Here is a 15,688-nt window from a genome sequence, read left to right as displayed (position 1 = left end):
CTAGCATTCTCTTATATCTGGCTTCTTTGTAAATCATTGTATTTGTGGTATTCATATACGTTGTTACGGGTAATTACAGTTTGTTGATAGGCATTGCTATCCTCCAGAGTCAGAAAACTAAGGCCCATGATCCAAATCTAACTGACCACCTGTTTCTGTAAATAAAATTTAATTGAAACAGAAACACACCATTTATTTACATCTTGTCTATGGCTGCTTTCATGCTACAAAGGCAGGGTTGAGAAGTTGGAACAGGGATCATATGGCTCACAAAGCCCCATATATTTAGTATCTGGCCCTTTACAGAAGTTGTCCAACTCTGCTCTATATTATTCCATAGAATGAATATATATATATATATATATATATATATATATATATCACAATTTATCCACTTATTCAATTGCTAAATCAATTTCCATAATCTCTATGCTGAGACTACTACAATTAGCACTGCTATTAACATTTTAGTAAATATCTTTTCCTTAAGATATGTAGTTATTTCTCTTTAGCATTAAACTAGTACGGAATTACTAGGTTGTACAGACATGTTCAACTTTAGTAGTTGTTGCCAGTTTTCCAAAGTGCCAATCTCCTCACTTTAATAAGAAAACTGATGTGGATATTGAAAAGATACCTGCACTCCCATGTCTACTGCGGCGTTAGTCACAATCGCCAAGATATGGAAGCAACCTAAGTGCCAACTGATGAATGGATAAAGATGTGATATATGCAATGGAATATTCATCAGCCGCAAGAGAGAAGAAAATCCTGCCATTTGCTGATATGGATGGACCTTGAGGCCATTATGCTAAGTGAGATTAGTCAAAGACAAACACTGCATGATATCACTTATATGTGGAATCTAAAAAAGCAGAACTCAGAAGCAGAGAAAGGAATGGTGGTGAGAGGGCGAGAGAATTGAGATGATATTTACCAGTGCAAATTTGCAACTATTAAATCAATAATTTCTGGAGACCTAATGCATAGCGTAGTGATTATAGTCAACAATAATGTATTACATACTTGAAAGTTTTTAAAAGAGTTAATTTCCACAAAAAAGCATGATAATTATGTGATGTAATAGAGGTGTTAGCAAATGCTATGAAAATCATTTTGCAATATATAAAGTAATAAATCAACATGTGTAAACTTATGCAATGTTATATGTCAATTATACCTCAATAAAAAAATTAATTAAACTAAATCTAAAAATAATAGAGGGACACCTAGGTGGCTCAGTCGGTTGAGCGTCCGACCTCAGCTCAGCTCATGATCTCTCCGACTATGAGTTCGAGCCCCACATTGGGCTCTGTGCTGGCAGCTCAGAACCTGGAGCCTGCTTCGAATTCTGTGTCTCCCTCTCTCTCTGCTCCTGCCCTGCTCTCTCTCTCTTTCTCTCTCAAAAATAAACATTTAAAAAAAAAGTTTTAAAAATAATAGGAAGAAAAAAAAACGGTGCCCTGAAATGCTGGGTTGTATCATAGTGATGAATATCATAGTGATGGATTGGAAAGAATTATTTTGGTTTTGGAAAACTTGTAATTTAAAGTCAAACAAAACCTCACAGGAAAGTATTGAGTTAAGTTATATTCTAAACTTCTGGGCACAGGGAAATCGTTGTGCAGAAAAAGCATTTCTTGGTCTTAACAATAGGCACTGCATTTATAAGAACCTGAGAACAGAAAATTTTAAGAATAAAAGCTGTGACTTACAAAGTCCTTACCTTAGAATAAATGCAGCTGTCAGTTCCAAACACCCACTTCTGAGAATTATCTCCTTTATGTCTGTAATAAAAATGTGATTTAGACACTGACAACTTTTCTCCACACTGAAACATTCTGTAGGTTTCAAATGAAAGGATCGTTTTCCATATCCAGGCAGGAAGAGGACTGCCCATTCTCCCATTCATTCTACTATCATCACTGCTACCTCACCAAATGAAAACTTCCTTCCCTAAGACAGTCAATGTCTTTGGTACCCAAAGGAGTGGTGGTGGTGGCAGTGCTGTGTGAATTACCCAGGGCAACAGCGATTAAGAGTTTTAGAGAATAAATAGAATCAATAAAAATATTCTAGAAATTTCTGTTTCCAAAAGAGATCCTCTCTCTATAAGACAGAAAAAAAGTAAGTATAAGTAAGTATAAGGATTAAGAGGAGGGGATGGAAAAGGATACCATGGAAAATTAGGAACATCAGACACCTGTTTCGGAAATGACCAGAGAATTTTATTAAGGAATATCATATTTTTTAAACTAAATCTGAGTAAAAAAAGAAAAACTAAAATGTGATGAAGCTAATTGGGCCTAAATTAACTAATCATGTATTCATTAATATTTAGAAACCTTACAAAGGTAGGACAAATGAATTAAATTAAGTGTAATGGGATGTTAAACAAGACTTTTCCTACTGCCTCTGAGTTTTGACAGAAACATCAATGGTTAGGAATAAGAGGTGTCAGGTAATGCTGTATTCTAAAGCAAGGCGCTTTACGATCTGGGCAGAACATGCCAAGGCAGCAGTCCAAAACTGGCTCAGTATGCATTAATCTTTTGCTCACATCCAATTTATGTTAGAAAATGTGAAGAATTCCTGGGCATTTTGAGATAGATACTTGATAATAATGTAGGTTTCCAAGCCCCTATCCTTAATTTTGATTCTGAAGGTCTGGACCCCCACCCCACAAAAGCTACATTAACAGGTATTGCAAGTGATTCCAATCATAAGAATTCTAGGGAATTTGGATGGGTGTGGTCTACAGACCAGACTTTTAAAAACACTGAACTAGAAGAGTTGAGAGCAGTGGGGGAAGGAAAGACAACATCCTTATTATAAAAGAAGAACTGATTTGATGATAGAGTAAATGGGGTTGGGGTTAGAAAGAGGAGGCAAGGATAAGTCTCAGGTGTCAAATTTAGGTAAACTAGAAGAGAACATGACACTATTAAAATAAAGTGAAATTAGAATGGAGAAGAGAGGAACAGGAATGTGAGAAAATACAAAGAATTTTAAAACTTGGGTAAAATTATCTTATGAAACACCTTTCAAGGTCTAACTGATCCCTAAGCCAAGAATCGATTCTCAGGCTTTCAGCAAATGAAATTGCTGCTCAATGTCAGCTTTGGGTAGGGATGAGGAAGGTATTAGGGGTGTTAGTCTTTCTGGAGATCTTTTTATTTTGTAATTGATAAAGGAAAAGAGAAGCTTAAAAAAAAATTGGGGAGGAGCTCCTGGGTGGCTCAGTCAGTTGAGCGTCTGACTCTTGATTTTGACTCTGGTCATGATGCCAGGTTGTGGGATCAAGCCCTGCATCACTCTCCCTGCTAAGTGCGGAGTCTGCTTAAGATTCTCTCTCTTCCTCTCTCCCCTGCTCACACTCTCTAAAATTAAAAAAAAATATATTGACTTAGGGTCCTGGACTAAAATGTATGATTATAATAATAATATTCATTAACCAAGACAATAACACAAAGATTGAGAATTTTAAGGGAACAGTGATGAATAAAGTGAGATACAGAGAAATGAGGTGAGCTGATCAAAAATCACAGAGCTAGGTAGTATCAAATAGGTACTAGAACCCAGAGCATGTGACTTTCAGCTGGACATCTTCTCAATTAGATTGGAAAACTATGACACAAATTACTTTGTGTTACTTGAAGATTAAAAATAGAACAGGGGCGCCTGGGTGACTCAGTCGGTTGAGCGTCCGACTTTGGCTCAGGTCATAATCTCGCAGTCTGTGAGTTTGAGCCCCACGTCGGGCTCTGTGTTGACAGCTCAGAGTTTGGAGCCTGCTTCGGATTCTGTGTCTCCCTCTCTCTTTGACCCTCCCCTGCTCATGCTCTGTCTCTCTCTCTCTCTCTCTGTCAAAAATAAACATTAATTTTTTTAAAAAAATGGAATAAATAGGCTCATTAATTAGAATTTGATGCATAATCTTAGTGACCTAAAACATTTTGATATGAGGGGCACCTGGGTGGCCCCGTCAGTTAAGTATGTGACTCTCAATTTTGGCTCAGGTCATGATCTCATGGTTTGTGAATTTGAGCCCCACGTCAGACTCTGGGCTGACAGTGTGGAACCTGCCTGGGATTCTCTCTCTCCCTCTCTTTCTGCCCCTGCCTCTCTTTCAAAAATAAATAAATAAACTTAAAAAAAAAAAAACTTTGGTATGAACACAGTTTTTTACACAACTGTGATCATGTATTCACTAAATAGTTTCATACTATACAAATTCTCCTGAGGTGCTGAAAAACCTCATGTTTCAACCACTAAAAGAAGCAATAATAAAAACAACATTATTGCTGGTCTTTAAGGCTGTCAATCCCGATCTTACAACTACAGTCCTTTTAAAAATAATAATAAGTGGGGCTCCTGGGTGTCTCAGTCAGTTAAGTGACAAACTCTTCATTTCTGCTTAGGTCACGATCTCACAGTTAGTGAACTTGAGCCCCTAGTTGGGGCTTGCTTGGGATTCTCTCTCTCGCCCGCTCTCTCTGCCCCTCCCGTGCTCACGCTCTCTCTCTCTCGAAATAAATAAATAAACTTTAAAATAATAATAATAATAATAATAATAATAATAATAAGTGACTGCTGTAATGCTTTGATGGAAATGTGCTGGGTTTTGATAAAATTTAGATCATTTTAATGCAGAATAGCTGTAACTCAGAGCAACTTTATTGCTTACAGGCAATTCCTCCTGTTGCATAAATTATTGTGAGCATATTTCTTCAAGATAAATAAAATGGAAAATGATAATTTTTCAAAGTGCAAGACTCTGAAATTGGTAATTAATATGCTGATGCTAACTGTCAAAAGCTGTAAAATTCAAAATGTTGTCTTTTAATTGAATTACAGTGTTGACTTGAGGATGAATGTGCTTATACAAACATAAACTACATAGGTTTCAGTTTTGATTTTCTGAATTTGTAGCATCTTTTTCTCAAATAATAATACAACAGGAGAGATGTTCACCAGTGTGAGGGTAGATACCACATGTGTCCTTAGAGCTGATCACAGTCGTGATAGGAGAATAAAGATATCTTTGAATAAATAGATATGCCAATAAAATGTTAAAATGTCATAACCCTAAAAATTAATAATAAGGTCATTATGAAAAATGGTTTGAAATTAATATATGGCAGTTTAGGGATCTTCTCAGTGGGTAGCTAAAGAACATAAACTATAACTTGGATAAGAAAATAAATACAAATTTCCTAGCATTTCTCAAATTTTATCACAGCTCAAATTCTGCTCAAGAATTGCCTTGGAAATTTTGCAAACATGTAGTTTTATATCATATATAAGCCTTTTGAGCTTACTAGTAGTTTTTCTATCAGGAGTCTCTTTCTACATATATCTATAAATGTCACCTTTAAATTTTATTACCAAAGTTATAAAAAACAAACCTCTCATGTGGTGTCTATAGCAGGCAGGATGAGAAGATATCATTCTAATATATAATAACTTCTTTAAAAAATAAAATTCCTACAGGGGCACCTGGGTGGCTCAGTCAGTTAAGCATCTGACTCTTGTTTTGGCTCAGGTCATGATCTCACAGTTAGTGATATCGAGCCCCACGTCAGGCTCTATGCTGGCAGCGTGGAGCCTGGTTGGAGTTTTCTCTCTCCCTCTCTCCCTGCCCCTTCCCAGCTCTCTCTCTCTCTCTCTCTCTCTCTCTCTCAAAATAAATAAACATATGCAAAATAAAATTCCTACAAACAAAAGTTCATCTGTTCATTTTTCAAGACATTTTATATGCAAAGAAATCAAATTTAGATCCAATATGCAATGATGCTCATATGGGATTGAATTAGAAAATGCCATAGAATTTCCTCTTCTTGGTGAACAAGCAACAGCTAAAAAGATTTTTTATTTATTTTTAAAATTTTTTTAACATTTATTCATTTGTTTTTAAGAAAGAAAGAGAGAGGGAGACACAGAATCTGAAGCAGGATCCAGGTCTGAGCTGTCAGTACAGAGCATGACCGTGGGGCTGGAACTCATGAACTGTGAGATCATGACCTGTGCTGAAGTCAGATGCTTAACTGACTGAGCCACCCAGGTGCCCCTAAAAAGATTTTTTTACAGAGAAACAAAAACAAAACTTAAAACTAGTAATAACAATACCAATAATGACAAAAAGAGAGGAAAATGAAGAAGCAGTATTTCATCCAAGAATCAAAGTCATAAATATCATGACATGTGCTGGACTAAGGTTGAGAGACTTATAATCCAGTCTTGGATCTGACATTAACTAGATTAGATACATGACCTTTCTAGATCATTTAGTTTCTAGTAGACTTGGAATTTCATTTCATTTCATTTCATTTTAATTTTAGAGAGAGAGCATGAGCTGGGCAGAGGGACAGAGGGAGAGAGAGAGAATTCCAAGCAGGCTTCATGTTCAGTGCGGAGTCTGATGCAGGGCTCAATCCCACAACCCTGGGATCCTGACCTGAGCCAAAATCAAGAGTCAGATACTCAACCAACTGAGCCACCCAGGCACCCCTGGGCTTGGAATTTCTTATAAGATAATGATATTATTATTATTATTATTATTATTATTACAACCACCACCATCACGACTATTACTACTTCTACTAGTAAAGAAGGTTTGGAATAGATGCTCTTTAGAGTCCTTCCTCGTCTGAAAGCATATGACTTCCAAGACAAGTTACATACTCTCTCTCCTTTCACAAGTGAGGAAATAACTATCTGCCCTGGGAAGCTTACTCATTGTAACTCATTGAGTATGCACATGCATTATACTATTCCTATTGAGAATCTATAAAACGTGCGTACACACACATACACACACACACTTTTTTCTTTGAAATATGCCATTTATCAGAGGGTAGAGGCAAGAAGGCAGCCCATAACTGACAGTTCAGTTAGGGGAAATTTCCTAGGCTAAAATTCATTATTTCCCAGTTGACTGTAAGAAGGACCATCATCATGCTTCACAATTACAAATGTATTTTCCCAGACAGCTTCCAACAGCTCTGGTGTCTTCCAATCTTACCAGGACCAAAAGTAGGATCCACAGAGAACAGACAAAAGGATTTCCCCTCCATGATTCTTAACACAGTAGGAGTAGAGATAAGAAATTTCATCCATCAATCCAATTGTGAAGTTACACATAGACAATTTTCTATTTGATGTTGACATTTCTAATAGTGTTATCTGTATGTTTGAATATTACTTACATGTCCGATGCATGGCAAATGGTCCTTTCTATATTGTGCAGTTTGTCATTCTGCTTTATTCTAACTCTTAGCCTCCTAAAACTTCAAGACTTGACCAAAGAGATGATTTTCAACCTCTCTGATTACCTGGTAACCTGCTGTCTGTTTACTTGTCTTTTCATCTCTGCACCTAGCACTACACAGCTACACTTGAGGGTTGTAGTTAATGGTGTCTTTAGAGTAGTGTTTGTTTAACCTAGTCTAGATTAATGTTGGCTAGTTATCATTCCATTTCCAGCAAGGCCTAAGTGGGGGGTGGGGGGGGAGTAGATCCAAAACACCATAACTGAAAGACTAACATTGAAATAAGGAAGGTAGTAAAGATTATCAGACAGGTAATAGAAATGAATAAACCAGGCTAGAGCTAGTGTGAGGACTATTACTGGGAACAGTGGAGAATATAGAAAATCAGAGGGTATATGTTCCATCTGAATTTGTCCCTGCATGACCGGTGTCATGAGATGATGAAAGTCCAATACTGCCCATTATTGTGATTGTTTTTTCAAGAAAACACAGAAATATGTAATTTTTGTGTGTAAAATCTCCCTATTTCTATAGGCTCACAAATAATTTAAAATGTTATAATAATGTGCAGCCAAACAAAATCTATGGGTCCCTTGTTTGTTATCTCCATAATCTAACCTCTGTGTCCACATGGCGGTATGGGTGTGTGTGTGTATATGTGTTGCTTTAATTAGTTTGTGAATTTAACACTAAACTCGAGATCCTCCATATTCACATTCTTTAAAGATGAAGCAAAATAAAGATTAAATGGTGGCCTTATTAAAGGACTTTGATGCAACTGGTTTGTAAGATGTCCAAAATATCTTTTAAAAAGAAGCAGCTTTGACTTTAAGATTTATGATTTTTATAATTTTCTATGATTTTCAGATCACTTGGTAATGACATCATTGATCTGCCTTTCATCCACTCATGGCCAGATGCACATCACAGAAAAAAATATTAAATACAATATTGCAAGCACTTGTTATATTGAATAAGAATAAGACGAGCGACACCAAATGAGACATAACCGACCTAATGAGGCATGATATGTTTACAATATTCTCTATGAATTGTCAGGTTGCTACTTTTAGTGCTAGTTCTATGATTTTTTTACTTGAAAGACTGTATCTTGACTCATAGCTTTTGTTAAGATCATATTATACTACTTAGGAGAAAAGGAAAAAAAAATTGTCTCTAGAAGTTGTATGAGGATATTTACATTATTTAAAATAAAATATGGTTGTGTTTAAAAAAAATAATAAGCCACACAGGCACTTCAGATACTCTGGAAAAGAGAAATATACTTGAAAGTATCAGAGGTGAGGTAAACACTAAAAATCTTGGTCCCTCTGCTTTCTAAAAAACAAAATATAGCTTCACAGTTAGTGAGAACTTCTGGTTTTCCAAATTTTCTACTATTTGCTTCCATTTTGCAATAGATTTTGCTTCTCAGATAAAAATCAGGTTGCATTAATATAAAGTGAAATAATCTTCATTTGCATAGGAATTCTCCCTTCTCCCCCTACTCCTGCCCATCCTGCCTTTCTCCTTCTCTCCCTCTCTCTTCTTTCCTTCCTTCCTGAATTAAACCAAATCTTTTATTGTAAGTGGAGATTTAAATTTTGTTTAATGTTTATTTATTTTTGAGAGAGACAGACAGAGTATGAGCAGGGAAGGGGCAGAGAGAGAGGGAGACACAAAATCCAAAGCAGGTTCCAAGCTCTGAGCTGTCAGCACAGAGCCTGACGTGGGACTCGAACTCACGAACCCCAAGATCATGACCTGAGCTGAAGTGGGACACTCAATAGACTGAGCCACCCAGGTGCCCTAGAGATTTTTTTCAAGTTAAACGTAATACAATTTTTTAAAATTATTATCTCTTTTCTCACTCAAGCTCTCTTCTCTATAGGCAACGAGGATATCAAGTTTGTGGCTTCAGTCTTACTCAATTCTGTGACATCCTGGCCAGAGTAGGAAGTAAACCTCAGTGGGGTAAGGCCAGATCAGCACTAATTTCAGTATCCAATAAGCCCAGGGAAACCTCTGGGCATGAATAGCATGTTCTTCAAGCTATATATAACCTTTCCAAACACGTACCATTTTGACTGAGACCACTGATAAATTCTTCCACTGAGAGTGGTCTTCCCTCACCATTTCCTTCTAAAGGAAGCACTTAGTCATTCTTTACCCACCATTTTGCTTTTTTTGTTTGTTCCCTAGTTTGTCTTTTTGTACTTTTAAAAAACAGCTTTTCTGAGAAATAACTGACATACAATATTGTAAAATATTGCACAACTAACGGGCACATATTTGAAGTGTAAAATTTCACAAGTTTTGAAACATGTACATACCTATTAAAACATCACAACAATCAGGACAATGAACATACCCATGTCCATCTCTCCCCCAAAAATCACCCCCAAAGTTTCCTTGTGCCCCTTTTTAATCTCATTCTCCTACCCCTCCCCACCTTCCTATCTCCAGGCAAGCACTATTCTACTTTCTAGATTAGTTACCATTTCCTAAAATTTTACATAAATGGAATGAAGCAATATACTCTCCCTTCATGATTTCGCTCCTCCCCCTCAATATAATTACTTTGATATTCACTGATGCATGTATCAAGAGTTGGTTCCTTTTTATTGTTAAGTAATATTTTATCATATAGATATGCCACAATTTATTTATCTATTCACTTATGGATGTACACTTGGGTTGTTTCCAGTTTTCACTTCTGGCTTTAGAAATAAAGCTGCTGTGAACATTCATGTACAAGTTCTTTGAAAGGATATCTACTTTCATTTCTCTTGATTGAATTTCCAGAGTGGAATGGCTTGGCAATAAGGTAGATATATGTTTATACCTGAAACATGTATATATCTGCATATGAACATGTATATATGTATATATTTGAGGAAAGTAGCAACTCTTCTAAAATGACAACCATTTTATATTTCTGCCAAGTAGGTATGAGTATTGTAGTTGCTTCACATCTTCCCAACACTTGGTATGGTCAGTCTTTTAAACATTAGACATTCTACTGTATATTTAGTGGTACTTCATTGTAGGTTAATCTTGCATTCAAATAATGATTAACAACTTTTCATAGGCCAACTGTATCTCTTACTTGTTAAAGCATTTGTCCAAATCATTTATCTTCCCATGTTTTCTTGAGTTGTGTGTGTATTCTGCAAATATACATTATTTGCAAATATATTTTTCTTTGTGTGTAGCCTGTCTTGTCAATATTTTAACAGTATCTTTCAAAGAGCAGAAATTCTTAATTTTAAGGGAGTCCAATTTATCAATTTATATCCTTGTGGATCATGCTTTTGGAGTCATGTCTAAGAAAGTTTTGACTAATACAAGATCATAAACATTTTCTTCTATCTTCATCTACAATATGTATAGTTTTAAGGTTTTATATTTACGTCTATGATCCATGTTGAGTTAATTACTATATATATATATGGTGGGAGAGGCATGGATCAAGTTATTTTTTATTTTTATCTTTTGCATATGTATATTCAATTGTTCCACCACCGTTTGTCAAAAACATTCTTTCTCCAGTGAATCTCCCACTTTCATCAAAAATCAATTGATCATATATGTGTCAATCTATTTAGGGATACTCTATTCTGTTTCATCAATGTAATGGTCTACTTTGGTGCCAATAGCACACTCTTTTAATAACTATAGTTTTATAATTAGCCTGAGGCCAGGCAAAATAGTTCTTCCAGCTTTGTTCTTCTTTAACAAAATTATTTTGCCTATTTTAGATCCTTTGCATTTCTGTATGAATTTTTAAATCAACTTGATAATTTCTATTAAAAAAACCTGCCAGGGTTTTGATTGAGATTGCATTTAAATATATGGAGGAGAAGGGCCCCTGGGTGTCTCAGGTGTTTAGGTGTCTGACTTCAGTTCAGCCATATCTCTTGGTCCATGGGTTCAAGCACCACATGGGGTTCTCTGCTATCAGCGCAGAGCCCCCTTCACATCCCCTGTTCCCCTCTCTCTCTCTGCCCCTCCTCATCTCTCTGCTCCTCCCCCTCCCCCATGCAGGCACTTTCTCTCTCTCAAAAATAAATAAACATTAAAAACAAATAACAAATATATGGAGGAGAATGGACATCATGATGATATTGAGTCTTCTAATCTATGAACACAGTATATCCTAGCATCTATTTAGTTTTTTAATTTCATTTAGCAATGTTTTGTAGTTTTCAGTGCAGAAGTCATACACATATTTTGTCTGATTTATCCTTAAATATGTCATACCTTTGATGTTACTGTAAATGGTGTTTTTAAATTTTAATTTCCAAAATTGCTTGTTGCCAGTATATAAGAATACAACCAATATATGTATATTGATCTCAAGTCCTCAAACTTGCTAAACTCATTTATTAGTTCTAGAAACTTCTTGTATATTTCATAGGATTTTCTACATAGCAATCATGTTATCTGAAAATAAAGATAGTTTAACTTCTTCAGTTCATATCTAGATGTCTTTTATTTCTTTTCCTTTTCTTGTTATACTGGCTAAAAGTTCCAATGCAATGCTGAATAGAGCAGAGTGGACAACTTGGTTTTTTTCCTCATGTTTCTTGTGCTTGGAAGTTTTTGAATTTCTTGGATCTGTGGGTTATAGTTTTCACAAAATTTGGAAATTTTTCAGCTATCATTTCTTCCAATATTTGTTTGTTCCTGTGTCTTCCTTCAGAGACTCTGATTACTCACAAAACAGGCATTATAAAATTTCTCATATCTTACTGATAGACTGTTCTCTGAGAAAATAGGCAACAACCTCTTTGACCTTGGCCATGGCAACTTCTTACTTGACACGTCTCTGAAGGCAAGGGAAATAAAAGCAAAAATGAACCATTGGGACCTCATCAATATAAAAAGCTCCTGTGCAGCAAAGGAAACAATCGACAAACTAAAAGGCAACCAACAAAAATGGGAGAAGATATTTGCAAATGACATATCATATAAAGGGTTAGTATCAAAAATCTATAAAGAGCTTATCAAAATCAACACCCAAGAAAAATAAATAATCCAGTGAAGAAATGGGCAGAAGAAATAAATAGACACTTTCCGAAAGAAGACAGCCAATGGCTAACAGACACATGAGAAGATGCTGAACATTGCTCATGATAAGGGAAATACAAATCAAAACCACACTGAGATAACCACCTCACACCAGTCAGAGTAACAACTCAGGAAACAACAGATGTTGGTAAGGATGTGGAGTAAGGGGAACCCTCTTGCACTGTTGGTGGGAATGCAAACTGGTGCAGCTACTCTGGAAAACAATGTGTAGATTCTTCAAAAAATTAAAAATAGAATTACCCCACAATCCAGCAATAGCACTACTAGGAATTTATCCAAAGGATACAGGAGTGCTGATTCATAGGGGCACATGTACCCCAATGTTTATAGCAGCACTACCAACCATAGCCAAATTATGGAAAGAGCCCAAAATATATACTATACAAGGTGTGTGTGTATATATATATATATATATACACACACACACACATATATATACATACACACACACATACATACAATGGAGTATCACTCAGCAATCAAAAAGAATGAAATCTTGCCATTTGCAACAACATGGATGGAACAGGAGGGTATTATGCTAAGTGAAATAAGCCAGTCAGAGAAAGACAGATATCATATGCTTTCACTCATATGTGGAATTTTAGAAACTTAACAGAAGACCATGAGGGAAGAAAAAAAAAAGTTACAAACAGAGAGGAAGGCAAACCATAAGAGACACTTAAATACAGAGAACAAACTGAGGGTTGATGGGGGGGAATGGGTGACGGGCATTGAGGAGAGCACTTGTTGGGATGAGCCAACAAGTATTTGGGTGTTTTATGCAATTGGGTATTTTATGCAACTGGGTATTTTATGCAAGTGATGAATCACAGGAATCTACTCCTGAAGCCAAAAGAACCTGTATGTTAGCTGTATACACTGTATGTTAGCTAACTTGACAATAAATTATACCTAATTTTTTTTCTTTCTGGCTTTCATTGTAAATAGTTTGTATTGCTATCTGCTCAAGATCACTAATATATTCTTCAACAATGTCTAATCTTCCACTAGTCACAGCATATTTTTCATTTCATATACTGCAGTTTTCATCTCTAGAAATTTGATTTGAGTCTTTTTCCATCTTCCAAGTCTATATTTAACATGTTCCATCTTTTCTTTAGCTTCTTGAATATATGGAATACAATTATAACAACTGTTTTAATGTCATGTGCATTAATTCTATATTTTATGTCATTTCTGGGGCAGTTACAATTGATTGACTTTATTATAACGGTGGACAATGTCAGCTGAAGCATCTCTGGTTCCATGGTCAGTGGTTTGGACTTGTCATTATCACTAGAAGATGATTCTTGGTTTGTCTCCAGTTTACAGCACTGATTCTGCCCCAGAAATCTTGTTATCCACTTCACATACAACACCACATCAAATTTGGAATTGCTTTGGGCTCGTGTGACCCTCCTTAGAAACCATATGTTTAGCACCCTAATAGCACAGCTAGTTGGCTATGATGCTATGTTGCCAGCATACTGTCTCTGTCTCCCTTCTGCCTAGGTTTCTTAATTAATATTACCTACTCCTCCACTGAGGTATTTACTACCACAAATGGCACTCATTAGCAATTTCTTGATTGGGTTTTGACCTATACACAGTGTCACCTTGTGGCTAAGAGTGGGTTATAGTGTCTGACTGCCTGAGTTTGCATTCTTCTCCAACCAGTTAGTAGGCATGACCTTGAGTAACTGATTAACTACTCTGTACTTCATTTTCCTCATCTGTAATAATAATAACAATGATAGCTACCTTATCCAGTTGTAATTAGGATTAAATGTGACAATAAAATATAAAGGAATTAGAATAGTGTCTGGTTCAGAATTTGTTGTTGTTAGAATAAGAGGTAAGCTAAGATTTACACCAGGGAATCTGACCCTGTAGACCACATAACACTTAGCTTTTATGTGATATTCTAATAACCTTCTGGACAATCTGCTCTGTTTATTAAAGAAAATATCCCTTCTTATTTGTGGTTGGGTTGGTGTCTTTGGTGCCTAAGTATCCCAGTTCTGGTTTCAGCCCAAAGCACATTTTATCCACCCAAAAGTAGTTGGATAATAGTTTTCTAAGTCCTGAAGCACAGTAGGACTTGTTTTTGTCAATTCTAGGTGAAACTGAAAGACAAATGAGCAAGAAAAAAAAAGTTTCTAGGAAATAATATTTCTATACTGTTGGTTCCTCATTCCTAATTTTTTCTAAATCTGTTTTCATTTTGATTTTTACTTTCCCAAGTCAGCAAAAACAAACAAAAAGGAGACTTGAGGCCTTACAAATCAGCAATTTCTGTCTCCTCAATTTTCTTTCACAGTTCAATATTTCATATTCTGAAGATTTAGAAAAGGTTAAGAATACACACAGAACATTAAATATTTAAATTAACAACCAATATGGATATAAAGAAATGAGTTCCAATAATTATAGAGTAGAGCGGCAGCTTGTCTACAACATGGATACATGTTGAACGCCAACATTTCGTTTTTGAAAATACCTAAGAAATGCTACCAAACTAAGTAACATACATTTGCAAGCTTATTTTACATAGGAAATTAATATTGATATTATGAACACAAATTTAAACACCTAATGAATATTCCATCTAAGCTGGAAGGCATCATGATTTGACTGCTCAGAAATCTTGAAATTAACATTCATTATTTTGAGCCAAATAGCTCATAAGCATTACCTTTTCTGTAGGATTAATTTGTACCCTTCTAGTGATGTTCCCTCAGCAGGCTTGACTCTGATTGGGTGACCAATAGCCAGGCAGCCCTGTGTTATCGCCCGGCTCAGGATCATTCCAGTCTTCCAATGAATAGAAAGGGGGGAGAAAGGTCTAAATAAGTTAAAAGAACCAGAAAATTCAACAATGTGTCACAACTAGTGAGGTCATTATGCCTGGATAAGCCCGGATATTAACAGTTGCTGAAAGTGAAACACTACCCACAAGTTAGCAGTCAGCGAGCCCTGCTCAGAATCAGTGATCTTCTGTCCAACAAGGGTGGCATTTTACAGTTCAGCGCAAAATAAAACAGACCTTGATATCTTCATTTGTCCTTTTTTTCTGTGCATATTTCACAGGGCAGCAATTTGGGGTCCATCATGTGTCACTTGTTATAGTTATGACTACAGAGCTTATGTGAAATATGTATGCACAGAAAAAAAAAGAGCAGTGAACTGAAAAGATTGAAACAAATCCTTAACCTTTGTATGAATTTAAAGTTTTACTCTGGGTCTAAATACCATGGGTTAAACATTTTTAGGTGGTTTGTGAACTACTTTTGCTTTAAATGTTAAGATACTCTGAATAGGAA

General features: G+C 35.9%; 1 protein-coding gene across 2 annotated transcripts in view; it reads right to left on the bottom strand.

The window, feature by feature from the left end:
* DCDC1 (doublecortin domain containing 1) overlaps positions 1-15,688 on the bottom strand; it is a 480,273-nt gene that overhangs the window by 199,495 nt on the left and 265,090 nt on the right. For both annotated transcript variants that reach the window (XM_049648784.1, XM_049648790.1), the window contains 2 exons: positions 15,061-15,179; positions 1,727-1,787 (listed from right to left, as the gene is read on the bottom strand). In XM_049648784.1, the coding sequence (XP_049504741.1) occupies positions 1,727-1,787; positions 15,061-15,179 (180 nt within the window). The remainder of the gene's footprint in view (positions 1-1,726; positions 1,788-15,060; positions 15,180-15,688) is intronic.

The sequence above is a fragment of the Panthera uncia genome, chromosome D1 (assembly GCF_023721935.1).
Source record: "Panthera uncia isolate 11264 chromosome D1, Puncia_PCG_1.0, whole genome shotgun sequence".
Lineage (NCBI taxonomy): Eukaryota > Metazoa > Chordata > Mammalia > Carnivora > Felidae > Panthera > Panthera uncia.
This window is presented reverse-complemented; position numbering and strand designations above follow the sequence as displayed.